This window comes from Notothenia rossii, assembly GCF_949606895.1.
Source record: "Notothenia rossii genome assembly, chromosome: 11".
Taxonomy (NCBI): domain Eukaryota; kingdom Metazoa; phylum Chordata; class Actinopteri; order Perciformes; family Nototheniidae; genus Notothenia; species Notothenia rossii.
This window is the reverse complement of record NC_136910.1, coordinates 21,733,122-21,755,784: the sequence shown is the minus strand read 5'-3', so window position 1 is coordinate 21,755,784 and position 22,663 is coordinate 21,733,122. Positions and strand designations below refer to the sequence as shown.

The 22,663-nt window shown below is 39.5% G+C and overlaps 1 protein-coding gene across 4 annotated transcripts in view; it reads left to right on the top strand.

The window, feature by feature from the left end:
- baiap2b (BAR/IMD domain containing adaptor protein 2b) overlaps positions 1 to 22,663 on the top strand; it is a 76,483-nt gene that overhangs the window by 39,782 nt on the left and 14,038 nt on the right. For all 4 annotated transcript variants that reach the window (XM_079658867.1, XM_079658866.1, XM_079658869.1 and 1 more), the window contains 5 exons: positions 2,506 to 2,567; positions 4,104 to 4,175; positions 6,423 to 6,560; positions 16,550 to 16,702; positions 21,498 to 21,734. In XM_079658867.1, the coding sequence (XP_079514993.1) occupies positions 2,506 to 2,567; positions 4,104 to 4,175; positions 6,423 to 6,560; positions 16,550 to 16,702; positions 21,498 to 21,734 (662 nt within the window). The remainder of the gene's footprint in view (positions 1 to 2,505; positions 2,568 to 4,103; positions 4,176 to 6,422; positions 6,561 to 16,549; positions 16,703 to 21,497; positions 21,735 to 22,663) is intronic.

Here is a 22,663-nt window from a genome sequence, read left to right as displayed (position 1 = left end):
GTATATGTGACATCTGTGTTGCTGTGCGAAGGTAAAGGGCAGCTATTTTACCTCAATAAAGTCCCTATTGCTGAGGTTTTTTTTCATGAAGCCGAACAAAGTTTTTCCGTAAAGAAGACTTCAGAGACCACACACTCAATCATGAGTTGAAGGCCGACAAAATTGTTCGGTTGTCACTTTGTTTTGTGTCGCATTAAGGGTGAGATGTTTTCTTGCCACACTTGTTGTTCCATCCCTAATGTAACATTTGATTCAAACTTACTTGTCAGAACATGTTTCCGCTTTGCAAATTTAGGAAGTAGTGTGAGCGATTCCATCTCAGTCTAAACGTTTTTCCTTTTTATCGGACAACATTTTTTAACATATTTCAAAAGAATGATTTTGATTAAACACAATCAAAAGTCTTGGGTTGGTGTTCCGTCACCTCGGTTAAGTATGAACGAACAAATCCGTTTTACATGTCTGTATCTCCTTGTATTCTTAAGAAATAACTAATATATCCTCTTAGTCTTAAGTGCAGTACTTGAATATTCACTTATTTCCTTCCCACCTGTGCCACCTACCTCCTGCTCTGACCTTTCTTAATCCCTTCTACTTCAACTGAGTCTTGTCTGCATGACCGCAGCACTTCCCTTAAGCCATTTAATCCGGTTCCTGCCCACTCTCTCTGTCCTCTGTCCGCTGTCTGTCCACTGGACCACCCACACCCCACGGAACTCCCCCACACCCCGCTCAGTGCTCCTTCATGTCAGCTCTATACATTACCTGATATGAGCATACATTATGCTGAAGGTAGATGACTGCCGTTAATGCATATCAGTCGGCTCGTCTGGAATAAATTGTCTCTCGGTGCTTTAAGCTGTAGCTGCATAGTCTTTAACTGTGGCCTCAATGCCAATGTATACACTTATTATACATGTATTGGTGCCTGGTTGATATATATTCAAGCAATAGCTCACGACAGGCCATGGTATATGCTCATTATATCACATCTAAGGGGCGTGGTTCGGCCCGAAGTGGAGGGTCGGCAAACTGCATGCAGTTTGCTTTTCAGCCCAACTGTATACAGTTTTTCTCAGACGCGGAGGGATACTGACTTGTTGTAAAAAGTAACTACAATTCTACCCGTGGTATACACTCAGTATATCACGGCTAAAAACCAATCAGATTGCTTGATTTGACTTGTCCGTTTTATAAAGAGCAATATCATGTCCATATTTTGGTAGATGTACAATAAGAGATTGCAAGTACATTAGAATAAGAAAATGCGTTTTTATGCATACGCCTTATTTTCTTTATTTAAGTGTAATAAATATTAGGTTTTATTTTCATTTTATATATTAATATTTTACCAGTTGTTACATAAGTGTTATCACCTATATTTATTTATTTATTTGTTTAATTATGAAGTATCTTTCGGTTTTTTGAGACGAATAGAAGCTTTTAGAATTTATAATGGTACACTGACCAAAAGGTGGTGTCATAAACACAACTAAAATAAAATACATTCATAATAGTAAGAATCAGGATCAAGTTATGTAATGTGCATTTTACAGTGTACAAATTAACTTTCTACTCTTTGATGGACAAATTAATGGTGATATAAAATGACTTTTAAACATATCCATCACATTTTTGTGTTGCAATTTCATATTGGTCAACATGAATACTGATCAAGTTAAACCCATGTAGCTTCTTAACACATTTGAGATATTTCTTCTAAAATGTGTTGATGTAAAAACATGAACCCAGAACCCCCAGTATGACCTGTTATCCAGCAGCCGGTGTAAACAGGGATCTGACTAACTGCCTGTCTGTCTGTTTCTCTGTGTGACAACCTGTTGTGTGTGTCTCATTATTCCTGGGGTAGTTTGATCTGTCTCTCCAGGTCTTTTCTCCCTCTGTTCTTTGCTCAAACTCAATCTTTTTGTTCCTTTTTGTTTTTTACAACGCATTGCATATTCAGAGGAGGCAGCATGTAGGTATCTTAAAACGACACGCACCTCCTTGGCTGCATGATTCATGCTCTTATTCTTTTAGTGTTTACTTATGTTTTTGCTGTTTTCTTTTGTTTTGTTGTTGCATAAGACTCAGATGAAATACCTGATTTTTAGATTGATTTTTATTTTGCTCTTGTGTGTTTATTGGCAGAAGCTCTTCTGGAAAACCTCCATCAGTAGATTGCTTGATTGGCTTTTTGATTTTTCATAATTCTGTCTGCGCTGTTCTTTTGAGTTTGTTACGTTCCGTCAGTGTTATGACTGTTGTTTCATCTTGTCCATCGCCTCCTCCTCCTCCTCCTCCTCCTCCTCCTCCTCCTCCTCCTCCCCCCAACACCTGTCTCACATCTGTTCCATGTTGCTGCATGGTATTTTTATTTTTGCACGATTTATGTAGCTCTTACATCATTTGGAAAGATTTAATAACACAGTTTTTCTCTCTCTCTCCTCCCCTCCCTTTCTTTGTTTATCGTCTTTCTTTCTTTTCTTTGTCTTCTCTCTGCAGGGGAGGTGCTCTTTCAGATGGCTGAAGTGCACCGACAGATCCAGATCCAGCTCGAGGAGATGGTGAGCATGTGGTGCTAAAATCAGCACTTTCTTAAGCCACCAGTTACGAGCCAAACAGATGGTGGGCCTCTCTTTGGAGCCTCCACATTATTTTGATATTTAATACTCAGCTAAACAAACTCTTATGTAGCCTACTTCTATTTTCTGAAGGCAGCAGTTTCACTTAATAACAAGTTTACTGATCTTATATGTAAATTACAGCCATTACAGACTGGAAACACTTTTCTTTTCAGTCCCCCAAAAGATTTAATTTGAATCTTCCAAATTGACCAATTGTGGAAACATTAGCAGAGAAGATGCTCTTTTTGGATAATGGATGTCAATGATCCAAGGCCACCATTATGCAGAGCAGTATCATTTACAAATTGGGCACAGAGCAGATGCTTATGTCTTTTACAGGGACATTGGGATTGAGTGCAATCGTGACATTAGGCAATACAATTCTAACTTTTGTAACGCTGTTCTGAACTCATGAAATCTTAGATAAGTGTGATAAGGGTGTCATTTTCGACAGCACACTTTCTTTCAAAACTCACATCACTAATGTCCTTATTTCCATATTCGTAACATCAACCGCCCCCCCCCCCCCCCCCCCACCTCACCTATTGACTCTCTCACCACTTTCAAACCACGTCTCAAAACATATCTCTTTACACTGACATATCCACCCTGATCACTACTCATCACACATTCTTGGGGCCAAGCGGATATAATAGTTGTATCATGCGTAAAAGCTGCTGTGTCGTGTATTGCACGTCAAACTGCAACAATTATCCAAAGTCATACAATTCTTTACTCTCACCTAGAAAAAAGGACGGTACAAGAAATGATCTGTCTTTCCATTTTCAATGGGACCCGTTCAGTCAATACGCCTGTGGGAAATACTTCAACCGTCAAAGTAAACAGTTGATATGTTAAAAGTCAAAGTAGTGACCGTATAACTATATATTGACGCAGATCAACGATTTCAAGAGACATTGTTTAATTGTTTGCCTGACTGAACATCGTAGTTGGGGTCCTTGTAGATAAAGAAATGCACGGTATTGTTAAATGTTTTTACTTTTTATGTGATTAGCTCAAACCCTAGAATCAGTTTTACCGCCAGTCAAAAGACAGCGAGTGTTTTCACCTCTACATGAAGTTGAGGGAAATTAACCGGATCGGATGCTCTCTCTCTCTTGCACAGAGTTCCTGCTTTTTTAGCAAGTATCCTGCTGATAGTAGTATCATCTCCCAACATTGAGGATTACATGTATTCAGCTTTGCTCAGCCCGACCACACATACAAAACGTGCTGAGATAGCAAATTGACTTTGGCATGCTTTCACATACCAGACATCCTCCCCTAATCGTTTGGGTGCGACATTTCCGACAGCAAGACCAAGACATCCATTCCAGTCATTCTTGCGAAACATCACTGCAATGTCGCCCTCCTTTTAAAAAATAAATAATGCACTGTGGTTTAGCATAATTGAACCGCTTGAGGTTCAATGTGTTTGTGGTATTGTTCTGAGGTTTCTGTCTCTGTGTCTTAAAGCTGAAGTCTTTCCACAACGAGCTGCTCACAGAGCTGGAGAAGAAGGTGGAGCTGGACGCTCGCTACCTGAACGTAAGAATCCCTTTCTGATGTCACACTATTACAGAAACACCACATGATTAAGCTGTTATTAGTGTTGTTAGAGTAAAATAAAACTCTTAAAAAATAATATAAAAAAATATGATCATAACAAAATAAAACAATGATATCCTTTAATGAATATTAAAACAATTTTGCCTGGTTAAGAATAAAAATAAAAAACACCTTGAATTCATTTCAGTTCAACTTTTCTTTTTCTATAATATATAACTAGGTAAAAGGAGTTGAAATTGGTTTCCTTAAACTTTCTCTGTACCACGGAAACTGAACCAACTTGACCTTCCAGGAGATGACGCTATGCCACAATTGCTCCACAGTTGATCCCTGCTATTTATTACTTTTGTTGAAGAATAAAAAAACAAGAACATTTTACCAAATATCATTTGACCAGTCTCAGGTCTAATGTCCGTTTCATTCTGAGTTCTCTACACAGTTCTGAAACCAGGTATTTTTTTACGTCTATGGTACTTCTTAAGACATTATAGATTGCCCAAACAAGTGTCAATAACGTCACTAAATAAAACAAGCAAACACACCCTTAAAACTAAGTTTTAAAAAATCTATTTCAATACTGTAATATGTTTAAAGTCTAACTCATATGTTCTTCTCATATCTGCTCAACCTTATACTGTGCTGAAAATGGTGATTATTACATTTTTAAAAGCCTTACAGTACCAAACTTATTCACAATTTTAGTAAAGAAGAAAAACTTTAAAAACTTTTTTTCCAACTGAAATTAATAATTGATGGCTTGAAAGCATCAATCATAATCATATTATGTAACAGTGTACATGACCCACATGCTTCATGCAACCCTACTTTTAGCTCTGCTCCTCGAGAGTAAGGGCCTCCCCAGGGAGTGAAGTTATGGGGAATACGGTGTGGGACATCTTCTCATGAAATCAGAAACAGAATGCGCACTCTCTCCCTAATTTCCCACCGGATTTTATCCAAACCACTGCAGAGAGTTACATAAATGACTTCCCACTCCACCATGAATTATGACTCATTCTGTGAAAATGAGGCATTTTGCATTACAAAAAAATAGGCTTGTTCATTTATGGTGATCAGTAGTTTGGAAATACTCCCAGAAACATTGAATCATTTTAGACGTGTATGTTTGGATCTTTCAAATGGTCTGAAATTCTGACATCCAAATGCAAATCAGCTCTAGAGACATTTAATGACCCGTTTAACATTTGATTTGTACTTGTTCATGTTGGTCAAATACGTTATATTGTACAAACACATAGAGCAGACATACTTTGTTAGTTTGTGCTTTTTTCACAATGCAGGATGCAAAGTATGGACATAAAAAGCTGACATACAATGCTCATTATCAGGTTCATATGTGTATGTTGTGCCTCTATGAATAAAAGTAAACCAACCCCAAGAAAGATAAAAGGAATAAAAGGGCAAATTCTCACATTTAAGAAGCTGGAGGCACAAATGGTTGGTATTTTTGTTAGTTAGACATATTCTCTTCATTTTCAGGTTCATGTTAGTATGTAGTGTCTCTACTGGGACATGTCTCCATGCTTTAATGTTCAAAAAGCTCTTTATTCTTCTCATACTGCCTGTGCTGCAGCACCTCTTTTCACCCTCTGTCTGAAACCAGAGCCCAGTCCACTCTGATTGGTTAGCTGGCCAGCTCGTTTGTTACTGGTGAACCGCTTAGAGATGTCCCGCCCCTTAGCCTATAACGTACTTAAGTGTTGGAACACTAGCTAAAAGAAGTGCAGGTGGTACATAGTGATGAATGAGTCCAATTGAGCCGTTTCAGGCCGGGGGGGGGGGGGGGGAAGTGTGTGGGAGAGAAACTCCCTCTGGAGGGAACTTTGGCTTTTTTGCCTTTGCAGACCATTTACAACACACTACAGGAAACAGAAAACCCCAAAAAGCATAATAAGGCCTCTTTAAAACCTTCAGCTAATGATTTTGTTTTTGCTTGGGGAAGCGTGAAAAAGTTGTCACCTGTACCACATTTTTGTACCCAATTAATTATGTGATGCTCTAGAAACAGCCAGAACAAAGGAGGGTCTATAACTAAAGCGTAATCCCAAAGTGCCATCCTCCAGCTTCCATTACGCACCGGTCAATAAAACAGAAGCTGACCACCTGTCAGGCCAGCCTGCTATGATTGTATGTCCATCAGTGTTATACATCTTCTGTGGATGCTGACACATGACTGCCCTGCTGACTGTGTGCTGCCTCCCTTAGGCCGCGCTGAAGAAGTACCAGACGGAGCACAAGAGCAAAGGGGAGAGTTTGGAGAAGTGTCAGGCGGAGCTGAAAAAACTGCGCAGAAAGAGCCAGGGCAGCAAGCACCCCTCCAAGTATGGAGACAAGGAGATGCAGGTCAGTGTGTGTTAGTGTGTGACTGCAGGGTGGATGAGTATTCATGAAGCGGACAGATGTGTGGAGGAATGTTTTGAATGGTGCAAACTGGTGCTTCTTTGGATCAATGAGAGATGAAACCGATGTCTTAGCTCAATGGCTCATGGATCATCCTTATGGCCGGCAGGAAGACCAATTTGTAAAAGTAGCAAATACTCTCTGAAATGTAACAAACTAAACTGAACATTTCAAGAGGACCTATTGTTCTCATTTTCAGGTTTATAATTGTATTTTGTGTCTCTAATGTGACATGTCTCCATGCTTTAATGTTCAAAAAGCTCTTTATTTTTCTCATACTGCCTGTGCTACAGCACCTCTTTTCCCCCTCTGTCTAAAACCAGAGCCCAGTCTGCTCTGATTGGTTAGCAGGTTGGGTCTGTTGTGATTGGTCAACCTCTTAGAGATGATCACATACAATGTGATCAGACTAGCCAATGGAAGTGTTACAGAGTGATGTCACTTTGTAACAGAAGTAAACAAAGGAGTCCAATGTCCGAGTCTGTGGGAGAGAAACTCCCTCTGAAGGGAACACAGGGACTTTAGCCTTTGCAGACCATTGACATGCACCAAAACCTATATAACACACTACAGGAAATAGAAAAACCCCAAAAGGATACTAGGGCCTCTTTGGGAAACAAATGAACATTTTGAAAGATTATAACCTTGTTTGCATCTGTTTCACAAGTGTTTGCACATTGCAAGGGGTTCCACGGAGCCTTTTAACCTCTTTTAGCTAATTGTTCAATTATACAGCACATGTGTTTTTATGCAAATGTATAGATTTTGCAGGAAGACCAACATGTATTGTTACAAAAGCTTCTGCAAAGAAAAATTATCCAATTGGCTTCAGATCAGTATGAGGCACAAAAACCCGGCTCTTGAGAAAACATTAGTTTCTCATCATTCGCTGGGTCTTTATTTCAGCAAAGTCAAAATTATGTTCACCGCGGCAGACTTAAGTGACCTCACGCTGACTGTGCGCTGTAGCTCTCTCTGGCTCTCCCTCCTCCTGAAGGGATTTGAGCTTCAGTGCGCTGGGTAATCCGTGACACTGCTGATAGGATAGGACGTGCTGAGCTGAATGCAATGGGACCCCCGACTTGGCACACACAGTTTGGATGCCAGTCTGCCAGGCTCTAAGCAGCGAGAGAAACGGAGGTGGCAAAGGTTAACAACTGCAGCAAACACATGGACTCATCAGCAGAAACAGTCACAACTGCAATCTTACCATGGTTTTGGAAGCTGAAAATACAGCAACATTAGTACCGCAGTATAAAGGAGAGCTGATGTGTTAGTCTGGCCTCAACCATGGTAAAAATACAGATAATTAGCCAACAAAAACAACTAATAAAATAAAAGGGATCAAGTATTCACAATAAATCACGTGGTGTAAGATCTGATCAAATGCTAAAATGGTCAGATAAGGGACGTTAGTACATGTTCTTCTTAAAGCGCAGTGTTAAGGATTTACTAAAAGTATAGAATCTCCTGAATCATCATGTTTGACATACTTGTATGGTTGTTTCTGAATTTGTCAATACGCTGCAGCACATTGCCTGGATTTCCATTTATATTTTGCTGTTTTTGGTGCGTTCTTTTGAAAAATCATAGCGACCATGTCCCAGATTGTAACACGCATCCAAGATAAAGCTGCAAAAATAGACAGAGTTCCAAATAACGCAAACATAACTAGGAGAAACCACAGTGCTTTACTTATTTATTTTGTAACCAAAGTGCTTCCTCAACTTCTGACTGCATAAATCTGTTTCTAGTTGCTGCACTTTTTTCAGTATTACATAATATTTGTTTACAGTATCTAGGGCACTTGAGAGGGTTGAGTGAAACATATTTCTCTCCGCTCAGGTAGCTGATTGAGCGGAGGCGTGAGGAGACAGTTCTAGTCTGTAGGTGTTCTGGTGACACATGGTGGACGCGACCTCTCACACAACCTTTACAGGCCATGCTGATGTTAGCTGCTGTGATGGCTGTCAATCAGCTGCTCCTCAGCCAATGACAGGCAGAGAGAGTGAAGGAAAGTGATAGGGAGTTACAAGCCTGTATGTGATATACTCAGAGGCGGAGGAAGTACTCAGATATAGATACAGTAGAAATACAAAAGTGTAAAAGTACTCTGGCACAAGTAAAAGTCCTGCATTTAAAGTATAGGCATCAAGTACCGAAATTAAGAGCACTTGTTCCATTTTAGAATCTTTAATTATTGCTGCATTATTGTGTTCATCACGGCTGGTCAAGGTGGGGGTACTTTTAATGACTTTATATACTACCACTGGACATCTTAACCTATAATTGTATAGCATAGTTGTGTTATTAGTTTACTTGTATATCGTATTAGATAATCATTTGTAAAGTAAATAGTAACTGTCTTTATATTTCCTTTGGTGGGGTAAAAAGTACAATATTGGCTTCCAAATTGTATCAGAGTAGATGTACTTTACTTAGTATTTTTATTTTATGCTTCTTTATACAGTACAAGTGCCCCAAAATCGTACTTGAGTAAATCTACTTCACTGCATTACACCTCTGGCTATACTTCATGCTGTACCCTTATGTGGACGTTCCACATGTTTTGTCACTTATAAGGTTCCCATAATGTGCTGTTATTTGATAAATTACAAGAACATAATGGAGTCTTTTCAGATTTTGACCTGACATTCAGTATGTGCCGACTGAAAAGTCACACACACTTCTTGTGGCTGTCAGCGGCTTTCTGTATAGAGCGACAGGACAATTACTCTGCTTTCTGCGATAAGCTAACTCTGTTGCTGATGGACCTCTGTTGTTTAATTTCTGCCTTGTCAGCACACCAGGTGTCAAAAGTGAATAATTACATTCACAATGGAACAGGGAATATGGGGCTTTACGCTGACGAACACAGCAAAAATGAAGGTCCAGAAGTAAACAGCAGTTTAATACACCTGGATTCCTGTTTAGTTTACGAATGACTTGGCATTTTTGCCATTTGATAGTAAAGCTGAGGAGAACGGGTATGAGATGCGACTGAGGTCCCTGGCCTGGTTTGAACAAGGAATAAGGCGGCTATTCATTATGCCTCTTAATCTACAAGTCCATGAGGAGGACCCGGAAACAGGCTACTTCTGAAAATGTTTGTAATTAAATGTACTTTGACTCTAGGAAGAAAAGCTTGAAATGATTGCTTAAAGGCTAAATAAAAGGGGCAAACAGATGAATCACAGAAATTCCTTTGAGTCTGATCAGATTCCAGCTTAACTGTTTTTTGGTAGGCATCTATTAATGTTATTTCTACAAATGTAATAAATCATGTTTTATTACACAGTCTTCTATTCTGTATTTTAATTAAACAAAACAAAAAAACTAATAGGACAGACTCAAAGCTCGATGATTTTAAGGCAGGTCATCAAGCGAGACCCCCAAAAACGGTATTCTGACAATGTACAATAACATGCAACAATAGAAAAACGATGCGTAAAGTAGGAGAATATGTAGTTTATATACTGTGTAGGACTGAGCACAGCGACAGGGTAACTCTGCATCCCGTCAGAGCCTGAGGCGGTCGCCCCCCCGCTCTGCAGGAGCAGCCGGGGACGTGATCGTTGTGTAATTGTTAGTGTTGCTTGGACGGATGGCTGGTGGAGCGTGGCAGGGTCGGCTCCGGTCGGCACAAAGATTGATACATGGAGCTGTGAGGAACAACAGCAACACTCAGCCCTGAAGTCCAGCAGCTCCTCTGCAGCTTAATGGATGATCAGGTGTGAAAGAGCCGGGCCCAGCTGAGGGTCCAGGCCTTTTCCCATGATGCTTCATCTCTTTGAGACCAACTGAATGTCCAGGAGTGAACACCTCACTGATTTGAATATCAGACCAGATCATAATATTGCCTTCATATAGGCATGTGTCGGGCATCGTTAACAAGCTAGATGCTGGTAGAATATGCAAGTGGCTAGTAGATTTGTTTTCGCCCAACAAAGAAAACAATGGCAGTATATTGAGTGGTTGGTAGAATTTGAGCCATTTGGTCAGTGGACAAAAAAAAAGTACATTTTGTACCCAGTCAGGTGTGTTATAAACCTCCATCAAGCTTATTTTGTGTATGGCTGTTACCTGTGGTAGGATTTTACTTTATCAAATATGGAAAAATAATTAAACCATTCAACTGTCTTTGAGGTATTTTAATTATTGCAAGAACGTTCAGTCAGTCATACAGAGAGCATACAGTCTGCAGAGTGAAAGACCAAGAGTAGAGTTTGGGTTGCATATTTTAACAAAGAGAGAGGAGAAAAGGGAGGGTCAAGCTTGTTGATACATAATGAAAGAAGCATTCTGGAAGGTATCAGGATGTTCTCAGTTCAACATAAGTTGAAGGTCATACTGTTGGTGCACAGAGAGTGTAACTAACATAACTGCAACAAATCTTCTTAATGAAGAATTGTCCCAAGCTTAGCAAAGACCTGAAAGCCAGTAAATATAGACAAACATTAGCAAATAAGAATCACACAATGATATTATTAAAGTAAGTAAGTGAGTATAATATTTTTCTATTACACCTGTTAGCAATATCTCAGTCTTTTCCCTGTTATTTCAGTGAATTGTGGTAGAAGATCAACAATTGGTCAATTTTCACGGATTCATTTGGGAAAAAAGGGGTTCATAGAATAGTCCTGAGTTGCATGTGTATGGAAGGAGTCTGTTTAGTTAGTCAGAATCTTGCTGTGCGTCATATTGGCTCTCGAAGGTCAGTGGGACAATACACACATTTTATAACGTGCAGGTGTGTGTTCATAACCTCCATTAAGCAGGTTATTTTGGTATTTGTTGTATGCTTGTAGCCTGTTAGCGATATCTCCGTATTTTCAGTGTTTCTCTGAAATATTGTTGAAGTTCAGCCACTGGTCAATAATTAAGGATTATGAGTTCCCTTTTTTGTGCAGATCCATTTGAATGAAAATACTTCATAAAATATACAATAAATGTGTTAAGAATTTCTGCAACGTTAGTGTTTTAGCGTATTGTGGACCTCCTCAGTAGCATGTGTATGTACGGAGTCTGTATAGGTAGCCAGATTCTTGCTGTGCGTCATATTAGCTCTCGGAGGAACCAGGTCTTGGCAGGAACAGGAGACACCAGTGGCCTGAACCGGGAAACTCACAGCCAAACATAAAAAGAACACATTTGCCTTTTGATGGCGTACACACTTATATTTGTACTTGTGCGAGATAGTATGTGTATGTTCAAGCCTAAAGGACCTTACTTCTTCTTCATAATGAGCTTTGTTCTCCCGTTGGCCTCCTCTGCACTGCAGCCCTCCAACTTTGAGTCAAGTGATTCAGATCACTGATGTCTTGTGGTGTAAAAAGATATCGACCACAGATTAAAGTCATCACCCTTCACTCCTCCTGCTGAGGACTGATGGTATTATTAAAACTATAGGCGAAGCACATTCACACGTTTACAACAGTGTCCCTCAGGGGTCATAAAGCTCTGAGCTGCTGCCTACAGTCTGATAAGTCTCCTGGTACATTTGTGACTGAGGCGTGGTTGGTAGAAAGGGGCCATAGCTAGACTTTAGATGATGATAATGGTAAATACATCAATCCTATTTTTCGCATATCAAAACATCCTTTTCAAATTGATACTTTTAACTTTTGTTTTTTGCAAATACATTTCTAATTCAAGTCCATGTGAGGCTGCATTGGGAGGTTGAAACACAGGACTATCATCCAAGAGACGGCTGTGTGTGTCCTGTGTGAAACAAAATGTCAAAGTTGACTTATTTTAGCTTAAAACAGTTGAACCAAAACCATGATCTTTCACTCAAACTAACCAAGTGTGGTTTTTGTGTCGCAGTTCACAATATGAAGCTTTAGTGTTTAAAACTGCAGATGACTATTTGAGGATGCATTTTATTAGTATGGGAAATTACTTTTTATCAAACAGGCACCAGGTATCAATCTATTCCTTAACCCTTTACAAAAGGAGAAATCTAAATTGATATAAAGTCTCTTCAGGCACACTCGCATTGTATTTCGTCATTCCATAATGCATTTATCAAAAAAGATGGGCAAGGCTTTGTCTAAAAGTAAATGCATTGCTATTATTTCTAACTCTGCCTCATGCAAAACAGTATCCATAAAAATCAAGCTATAGGGTCAACGTTAAACTTTTCTCCGTAGAGATACAGGGTGTTTCTCAATCTCGAGTAAAGCTGCTCCAGAGCCTCTATTTCAAGCATACTACGTCATCGAGTGCCGCCGAAGGACTGTTCCAATGTCCAGCATACTTGGAAATCTACCGAGCCCGGCGTACTTCGTAGCGAGAAATGTTGAGGCTGCACATGTGTAGACTCCGCGGTCTTAAAATCCCCACAATGCTTTGCGCACGGAACAATTTCCCCAAATCTGTGGCGGAAAATCTAAGGCGGGGTCTCTATGACGCACACCTGCACACTTGCTAGCCTGTTCCACTCTTCGTTTCCCGAATGCCAGGAAGGATTCTTGCCTCGCTTCTGAAACAAGTGACTCGGAAGACATGTGCTACCAAGCAAGCGTCCTCAACATTGAGAAACACCCACAGTATCCGACTGCAGCTGACACGACTCAAGAAGATGCTAACTTGATGTAAATGACTGGCATCATGCCATTAGAAGCCCATTTTCTGTGTGCTTTTTGGCAGTTTCCTTCATATCCATTAGACACAGAGAGGTTTGTCAGGTTGAGTTGAGGGGAATAAATTAAAGTCAAAACTCATTAAAGCAGTCCAGGTATTCTTTTATTTCTGCCAAGCATGCATTAAATAATTTGCATTCCATCACAGTGTTTGATATCACTCTGGTGAGGTTGCTTACAGTAGAAACATCTCGACAAGCATGTTTAATGTTGTTATTCTAATTACTGAGCAACTGCAATCCAAGTTTAAACCACACTTTCTGACATGTTTCACACGTTTCACACTGCACCTAGGATTTATACCTTCCTTAATATGAAATCAGTCAATAACGCTGGACACCAAAGCCCCCTCCCCTCCCAGCACACATCTTAAATGCTGATTGTGCTCACTGTCAGCAGAAAGCAGGAGCAGCTTTTGGCCAGATTTATATTTTGTGTTCAGAGGGAGCTGCAGGCGAGGAGCTGACTGGCTGTGGCAGGAAGGGCCTGTTGGAATCCTAATTAGAGCTCCATATCACATACACCGAATACAGCTGGTGTATTAAAACTACTTCAATTATTGAAAAGGGACTGAGCCTCAGTGGGTCAATGCGCTTCAATGTATATCAAAGTAGTGGTGCTTCCCTGAATTCTGTTAAAGCACTACAACTTTCCCCGTCCTGTGTATTATATGATTTTCGGTAAGCACAGATTTAAGTTGATGTGCCTTGGCAAAACTCAACTGCTATAATGCAGGTTTTAGAATTAGACTTTAATACAGGACATCTATGAAAAAGACCACCAGGATTATGTAAAAACTCCCAAACTGAATAATTCAAATGATTACGAAGCTACTGGTATTTCAAGAAATTATAATTGTTTCTGCTGCTTCTACAGTATATGTTTCATATTATTGAACATTGAAAATGTTCTTCTTTTTTTGTGGAAGCTTGCAGTGGGCATAATAACAATGTTTAAATATTTTGTAGACCCGATTATAGCATTGACAGCATGTTATTGCAACATTTTGTCTCAGTTAAAACTTAGTCCTTGCCTTTCTGTGAAGTGCACACAGTTTCCCTCTCCCCAAGTCACAGTCCTTTGGCCACCAGGAATACCACGGACAGATATGATATACTACAAGAGCCCAGGGAAACTGTAATGGGATTAATCACGGGTCAAAACCAAAAGCATTGAATTGCCACTCAAATATAGAAAAGGAAGGTAAAGAAGGCCCTGTTCTAAGTTTTCCCTTGCATACCTACAAATATAATTGATACACTATATTGAGTAAAAATAGTTGAGTTTTGGTTAGATTATTTATCTAGCTTTTTTGTTTTTAGTGTGTCATGTTTTAAAACATCTCAACAGATCAAATAGTTATCAGTCATTTGGTTAAACAATCGACCCACGATGAAACCTCTGTTTATTTGGATGAAATCCCACAAATGAAAATGAAAATATCTACGACGTCATTATATTCTATGAATTACTTCTAAAAGTGTTATTTTCATAAACAAGTTGGCTCTACAGGATTATTAAAACAGAGTGAATATCTTCATCACAGACACTACAGAGAACTGAGGGTATAAGTCTATCTGTGTTTCAGCCTCCATGCTTTATATTGCAGTGGACCATCATTATAAGCCCTTTGATCCAGGGATATGTGTATGTCCCCACAATCTATATCTGTAGATAATCTTTTAATGAAATCTCTTAGCATGTGCAGCACCATGTTCACATTTGAATTGGCCCACTTACTGCAGTGTAAGTGAAGCGGTGTGGTCTTATCAACTTTTTACATCCCCCCCCAGTATGGCATATGATTCTAGCTGTAAAGCTCTTGCATAGCAGATTCCCTTTTAACAGCCACGGCCCAGATTGAGGCAAAATGTGTTCCTCACAAATGACCAATGAAAAAAGATTGGAAAAAAGTAGTCAATGATATTTAAAGATAAAAACACAATCGCTCATCTGAATTGAAAACAAGTAGGAATGGAGCCTATGACAGGTCTTTAAATCAAAGACAACAAAAACAATTATTCATATCTTTTGGGTAACCCTGTCAAATATTAATTTTATTTAAAATCGTTTTAGCACAGCAGCAAAACTTCAGTTTAGATGATGAATAGACCTTTGGGTTTCATCTTCATATCTGTTTTTTGTGAAGACATTAGTGATTTTCATAGTCAGAACATTACAGGTAGCACTTTTAAATAGGCATGTTGTTGAGGCAGAGATATCTAATAATGACTGCAAAGAAAACTGAATGAATGATCTTCTTATGCTCGATGATAGCTCGGCATTAGGTAATTTAAGTCCCTCATTTAAAATCCTATCTCTCACCAGCAGTTTGTTTTTTTGCCCCCTGACTTCCACAGTGCGTAGGATGCTTACTTTCTCAGCCGCAGTCATTAACACCTCATACTGCAGCGCTGTCTGCCACTCGGAGGAGGCTGGTTCACATTATTCAACATTATGGGGGTCAAATGTTTACAGTTACATAACTAACCCCGAGGACAAAGTGGGGTTCACCACATGCTACTTTCTGTCAAGGCGATGCCGGATGTTGCTTAGTGGTTCCACTTGTTTAAAAGAGGTGTCCCCCGCACCTCTACACAAGAGGACTCAGTGGGATGAGTTGTTGGAGTGGAGGGTGAAGGAGTTTTAAAAGCCATAAGGGTGAGGGAGTTTGAATAAGAAAGGAAAAAGCTCTATAATTCAGCAATTTCACAGGAAATACAGAACACCAGCCACCGACATCACATAGCAGACGCCTCTATGATTAGACAGTATTCTTTTGTTCTGATTCACTGTTTTCAACGCTGATTGGCCGTGACATTTTCAATATGAACAGCAATTTGACTTTCAAAGCAGTACATGGAAGTGCACTTTCGCTGCCTTTTTATATGTCATGATTGTGATGTATGATGCCCAATTTAGTTTAAATTGGCATAGTCCATTCATAACAAAACCATAGAAGATGCTGTCCATCATCTGCAAGAGGCATTCAGAGCTTCAGCTGTTGGAGGGATGAATCATCCAATTCACACAATGGAATTTATTTAGTGGTTTTCAAAGGTCTCTACACTATCCAGAGTAATCAGGACAGTATTTATAGGTTGAGATGTTCCTGTTGGTTGTTTTAAATGTCATTTTTCAGAGCTTTACAGCACACAACAAATTTCAATTGAAGTAATCTTGGCTTAGTCCTTCTCTCAGATTTAACCCCCATAATTAGTGAGACAATGTCTTAATAAAGACATACCATCCATTTGTAATACCATTTCCCTCCCCTGCTGTTTCTAGTATGTGGAGGCCATCAGCAATAAGCAGAGCGAGCTGGACAACTGCATCGCAGAGGGCTACAAGCACGCTCTGTCTGAGGAGAGGAGGAGGTACTGCTTCCTGGTGGACCGGCAGTGTGCCGTCGCCAAGAACAGCAGCGTCTACCACGGCAAGGTGAGAAAGAACACAGCTCTCCACTTCCTGTTCATCTGCTGGTGATGTCATGGCACAAATCACATCTATAGCTGTTATAGTGCTGAAGTCATAGATTTGTTGATGTTTGGCAGGGAAATCTCCCGCGAAAATCGGAAGGGTTGGCAAGTATGGTGGTACAGTGTGTAGGTGTTTGTTGTACAGTGCGTAGATGCGGCGGACAGACGGGTCTCAGTTGGTTTGGTGTCCTATGCTTACTTTTAATACTTGTACAACTTTTGGCCCGTAATTTAAATTCCCCATTTCAGCGACCAGAGAGAGGGGGGGGGGGATATATCCAGTCTCTGATTGTGTTACTTTATTATGAGAGTGCTCTCATACTTGTTTGATTTTGAAATTGTATATATTTATATAAATATGTGTGTGTGTGTGTGTGTGTGTGTGTATATGTCCGCATCTGTAGCCTCTCATTATACCGCACTGTCAATGCATTAAAAGTAAATATATATATAAGTCGTCATGAACACATCTGTCCATCAGAGTGCTGCTGTGCCTCCTGTCATCATTAATGGACGTCTCTTTAAAATGACCGCTCAGAGGAGAGGAGTTCTCATTTCTCAAACCGCCTGCTGCTTCCACTCCTCTCTCCTCGGTTCCCCTCCTCAGTCCTCCGCTCGCATCTCCTGTGGGCGGCACCAAGTCTCGAGGAGAGGAGTCGAGGAGGGGAGTCGAGGAGGAGAAATTTGAGTATTGAGAAACCTCTAACGAGCTGTTGAGTTGTGTGTGGCACCTGGAGAGTTATGGCTAGAAAGGATCCGTCTTGTGTAAAACTCTCGCGAGAGTTTGGCTGAATGTCACGTGGCTGAATGTTTACGTTTGGCAGGCAGCCTTTCAGTTATGATCGTTAACATCAGTTGGCCACAGCAAATGATGATGAGAAGCTAATCTATCTATTAATTATGTCAATTACAGGGAGTGTGATTTGTTGAAATAGGGTGTTAGCGGTCTTGCTGGTGTTCAAAGAAGAATGACAACACTGTAGATCACCAACACTATGGTTTATTTTTTATTCACAGGCAAGTCAACGTTGTCGCAGTAAAAGTCCCAAGATAGCTCCTGGTGCAATACAATGTTCCCTTGCAGTGTTTTACTATTATGTCTGATGTTTCTCTATTAATATTGCTGCTGCATTAATGTGTATGTTGCATCATGTTACTGCTGTGGATGTGTTTCCGAGCCGCTCAAATTACAACGAGAACGTGAGGTCATATTTACACTAGACGGATCCTTTCTAGCCATAACCCACCTGGAGGGAGCAGGAGGCTCCCAGAGTAAGTCGGTTAGCGGCCCGGCTACGTTAGCCTTTCTGTTTTGGAAGGTATTTTTGAGTTTGGAAGCAAAAAAGCTTTGTTTGGATTTAAACACTGCCTCTGTCATGATACCACTTTTCTCTTTTATCAGCCCAGTCTTGTTACACTATATACACCCGGGTGCAAATGGCAACAGTCTTTTTTTTTTTTTACTGTAAAAGAATTCGGATTTTGTATAGTTGTGGCTCTTTGAAATACAAAATATAGACAAATAGTTAGATCAGTTTAAACCTTATTGGTGCCAGCGAAAGTGTGTTCTAGCAAAAACAGAATCAGATACAGACGCATGTCACGTACACATTAAAAACACATTTCCAATCAAATGTGCAGATGTTAGCAAATCAACTGTTTACATTCTGCATTTATTAGTCCATTGCATTCTGGAGAAAGTTGGGCCATGCATCAGAGCCCCTCACTCATCAGGAGTTTCATATCGTCCAGAAATCTTATTAGAAAATCATCTCACCTCTTCGCACCGGGGAAATGTGAAATGGTAAAGGGAAGTGTCAGAGAGGGAGGGAGGGTGAGTGGGTGAGGAGGAGGAGGAGGGTAAAGTGGGGGGGCAGCAGGAGAGAGGATGACCTACTTCCTGCAAGAACACTTGGTTCGCTGACTGTGTGGGTGTGAACGTGTCTGAATGAGTGACTGATAGACAGAGGGAAGAAGAGAACACACACTGCTGACATGATGATGCATAAACACAAGATTGAATCAGTATGAAACAACATTGTGAAGATCAGTCAAATCTTAAATATATTATAAAACATAAAAAATAAGGGATAGGAATTAAAAATGGTAGCCACTTTATTAATTGATTATTTGTTTCAGCTTTTCTCTGGTTCTAGTTTGATCTATGTGATTGATGCTTTTTTGTCATATAAAGTATATTTAACCGGCTGTCTTTAGGTTTTATAGTGATTTTCCAATGAAAGAAAAATTCGGAAAACATCGTCTTGGTCTGCGGGGAATAGGAATATTTAGGATATTTGTAGACTAAATGATAAATGAATTGATTGGCAAAAATAATGAGATTCAGCCTTCACTTAGAGTAACATTTGATCACGTAAGTTGCATTATAACAGTGATTAAAAAAAAAAAATAAAAAAAAAAAATAAAAAATTGTGAATTATAATACAGAATGATCCTTAGGGGAGAAAATGTCAGGAAGTCACAAGCAATTAGGAAGTTTTATATAACTTCACCATATGAGTCATTATTACATAATTTGTATTGTCACGATTGATGTTAAAAGCATTGCAGATTTAATTAAAAAGAGATGCAAGCAGAATACTGTATCTCTATTGTGCATTATAGACATGGGATTACTGTATATAAAGTGGTTCCCTTTGCTTTTGTTAAGGTATTTAATTCATGTTGCAGGTTTTCAGAGACGTTGCTAGAATGACACTAGGTTGTTGTTGTCATGTCAACCATAGACGTTCAGTAGATTATAACCCAAAGCAACAACAAAATATGAATTCTGAATTGTACAAAGTAAGTAATCCGTTACCATTTTTCCAATAGTAGAAACTACTGTAAGTAAAAACCTTTTGCAATGCAAATGCTTAAAGCTTAGTATCGTATACAGAAAAAATGCTAATCCACCTACACTCACGGAATTGGTCGTTTCGGCGTAGTCAATTATACATGTTTCATGTTGAATCACTTATTTTCATGAATCACATATGCACATCTGATTAAAACACAATTTTAAAAAGGTGCTTTTTTCATGATTCTTTTTCAATTGAATTGAATTGATAAAACTATGTAAGTCAACTGAGAATTGATTTAATTGTGGACAGCTCTAGTTACCATAGATGTCTTTTGAAATGTTTTACGAGAAATACCACTGTTGACTTTGCTATCTTTCCTCGTTGGGTACATTTACATGTTGGCAAATCTCCCACACATTCAGCTCCTGTAAGAGAGAGGTTCTTCTGTGCTAGGCAAGAATGAGGGAGAAAAGAACCACTGTCTGCTAGTCAATTTCATTATCACACTGGTAAAAGCAGCTTCCCACCTACGCTCTGCCTTAGCGATTCAGAAGGGCTAACTGAGGTCGTGGTGACTCATCATTTTTTACAAGTAGCAGGAGAAAGACTTTGCTGCATAGAAAGAGAAGGGCGACATCAAATTCCTCGTGTTTTTCACCAATCTAGCCTGAAATGAGTAGTGTTTCTGTGACAGAGAAATCATTACAGCTCTAACCTGAATCCCGGGTGACATCATGCTCAGTGTTGGTATGAGATGGTGTTTGCTGTATATTTGTGTTAATTGATTTGATCATCCCACCCACACTGTGATACCTGAAGCTCCCGCCCACACACTCCTCAGGAAACCTTGGCCCCTCACCGTGATTATCCTCCTCTCCGTCCTGCTGGAGTTAAAAGTGTTCCAGCAGCGGATTCTCTATACTTCAAATATTCACGGGTTCAGAACTGCTCATTTGTTCCATGTTGATGAATGCTAATGGGAAGTATCTTTATGTAGCTGCGCTACGCATTCATAAATAATAGGTTTCATATCCTCCATCTAATCTCTCTGCTGATGTGTACTGTATGCTCCTCCACTCCTCCCTTTTAAGCTCTCCTCTCCTCCTGTCATCCATCAAACACTGCTGCTGAAATGTGAACAATGTGATGCTATGTTGATGTCCATAGGGAAAGTCCATCAAACATTTACAAAGACAGTTCTACCTCCTGATGTCCTGATGTCTTTTTTATCCTCTTTTTCTACGGGGCCCTCAGACGAGCGATTCCTTTGGTACACTTATTAAAGAGGAATTAGCATTGTTGGATGGGGAATGGGTTTCCTTTTTTAATATTGTTATGAACAATTTTCTGTTTTCTTTGAATAGAAAATGTGACGAATCATATGAATTAAAATAAATGTTTTATCGATTGATATTCTAAAATTAATTTTAGTATTTAAGTATGTAAACACTAAAATGTTATCATAATAACTTGACACAATAACAAAATTAGATGCAGAAAAACACAATTAAATTTAAATAAGTAAATAAAACATGAGTAATGATGCCAGATACCAAATTAAAAAGCCAAAGATAAAGATAGCTCTTTACACATTTATTTTAAATAAATTAGAGTCTATTTTAGCTCTTCTATTTCTATCAAATCAAACGCAAATAAAGTCAAAAAATTTGCAAAAGTAGTATTGTATGTGATTGGAAACTTAAACTTGACATCCAGTCAAGGCAACCCAAATGTGGAAATATATGTGATACCCCACTGCAGCCAGCATGTCGTTGTGTCTCTGAGATACTTCACCCCAAATTGCTCCGGTGGGGATTGTCCACAGTATTGAGTATGTAAGTCGCTTTGGATAAAAGCGTCTAACATGTAATGTAATATATCAGCAGCATAACCTAACTATTCTCTCATTTAAAAAAACAAAAAACCTAACCCCTCTTTTTTCTTTTTTTTCAGGGGAAGGAGCTTTTAACCCAGAAGCTCCCAGCGTGGCAGCAGGCGTGTGCCGAGCCCAACAAGCTGCCGGACCGGGCCATGTTCCTGGCCCAGCAGATGAGCGGGGTTGCGGGCGCCATGGTTCCCATCACACATCATCCAGGCATGCCCCTCTCCGAGCCCCTCGCTGGGGCTAAATCCCTGCCAGTGCCCCCAGAGCTGGCCGCCCTCAGGGCCAGTGGAGGCATGGGACAGCAGGTTGGTTCCTCTAGCCTTAAACATTCATTTAGTCATACCTGTGCCCTCTGCAGTATTTATAGACATGTAATAAGATAGTAGGTTGTTATAGAAACAGTAGCAATGTAATGTTCCAAGGCAATTGTTTCCTTGGTGTGTGGATCCATATAATGCAATAAAATCATATTTTTTTTCTTTTCTATAATGCTTCACAAAAGGGCTGCAACTACTTATTAATTATTCATTTTTTAGCCCTCGAAACTGTTGTCGCTACATGACAATGTACAGAATAACAATAATAATTGAAGACAGAATAGCAGAATAACAGCCTCAGAGGCTGGAAAAGCAAACATTCTGAAATGGTATATCTATTTCTGCTTGAAAAGTTACTAAAACGATAGATATATTCTCAAAAAGGTGCCTGTCACTTTTCTAAATACTGAATAGTCAATACGTTTGCTATCCATTGTGAGGCTCATATCCCATGTAATGCACTCCCTAGCCCTAACTTAAGGTAAAACCTGTTCATATTTATATGTTGTGCCTCTACTGGTTTCATGGTTTCAAGGCTTATTGGTCTTACGTGCATAGCTACAGTGTAGTTATGACGATGAACATCTTAGGTCATAGGCTCCTCCAACAGTGCAACACAATTAAACAGAAACACAAAAAAATAGTGCAAGTAATTACTAAATACAAAAGGAAAAATAGTGACCATTTTTTTTTCTTTTTCTAAGTAGCAGCCAGATAAATGTTATGATGTTTCAATTTCAGGTGTTTAATAGTCAAAACAATATCATAACATTTATATGGCTGCTACTGTGACATGTCTCCATGCTTTAATGTTCGAAAAATGTCTTTATTTTTCGAATGCTGCCTGTGCTTCAGCACCTCTTTTCACCCCCTGTCTGAAACCAGAGCCCAGTCTGATCTGACTGGTTAGCTGGCCG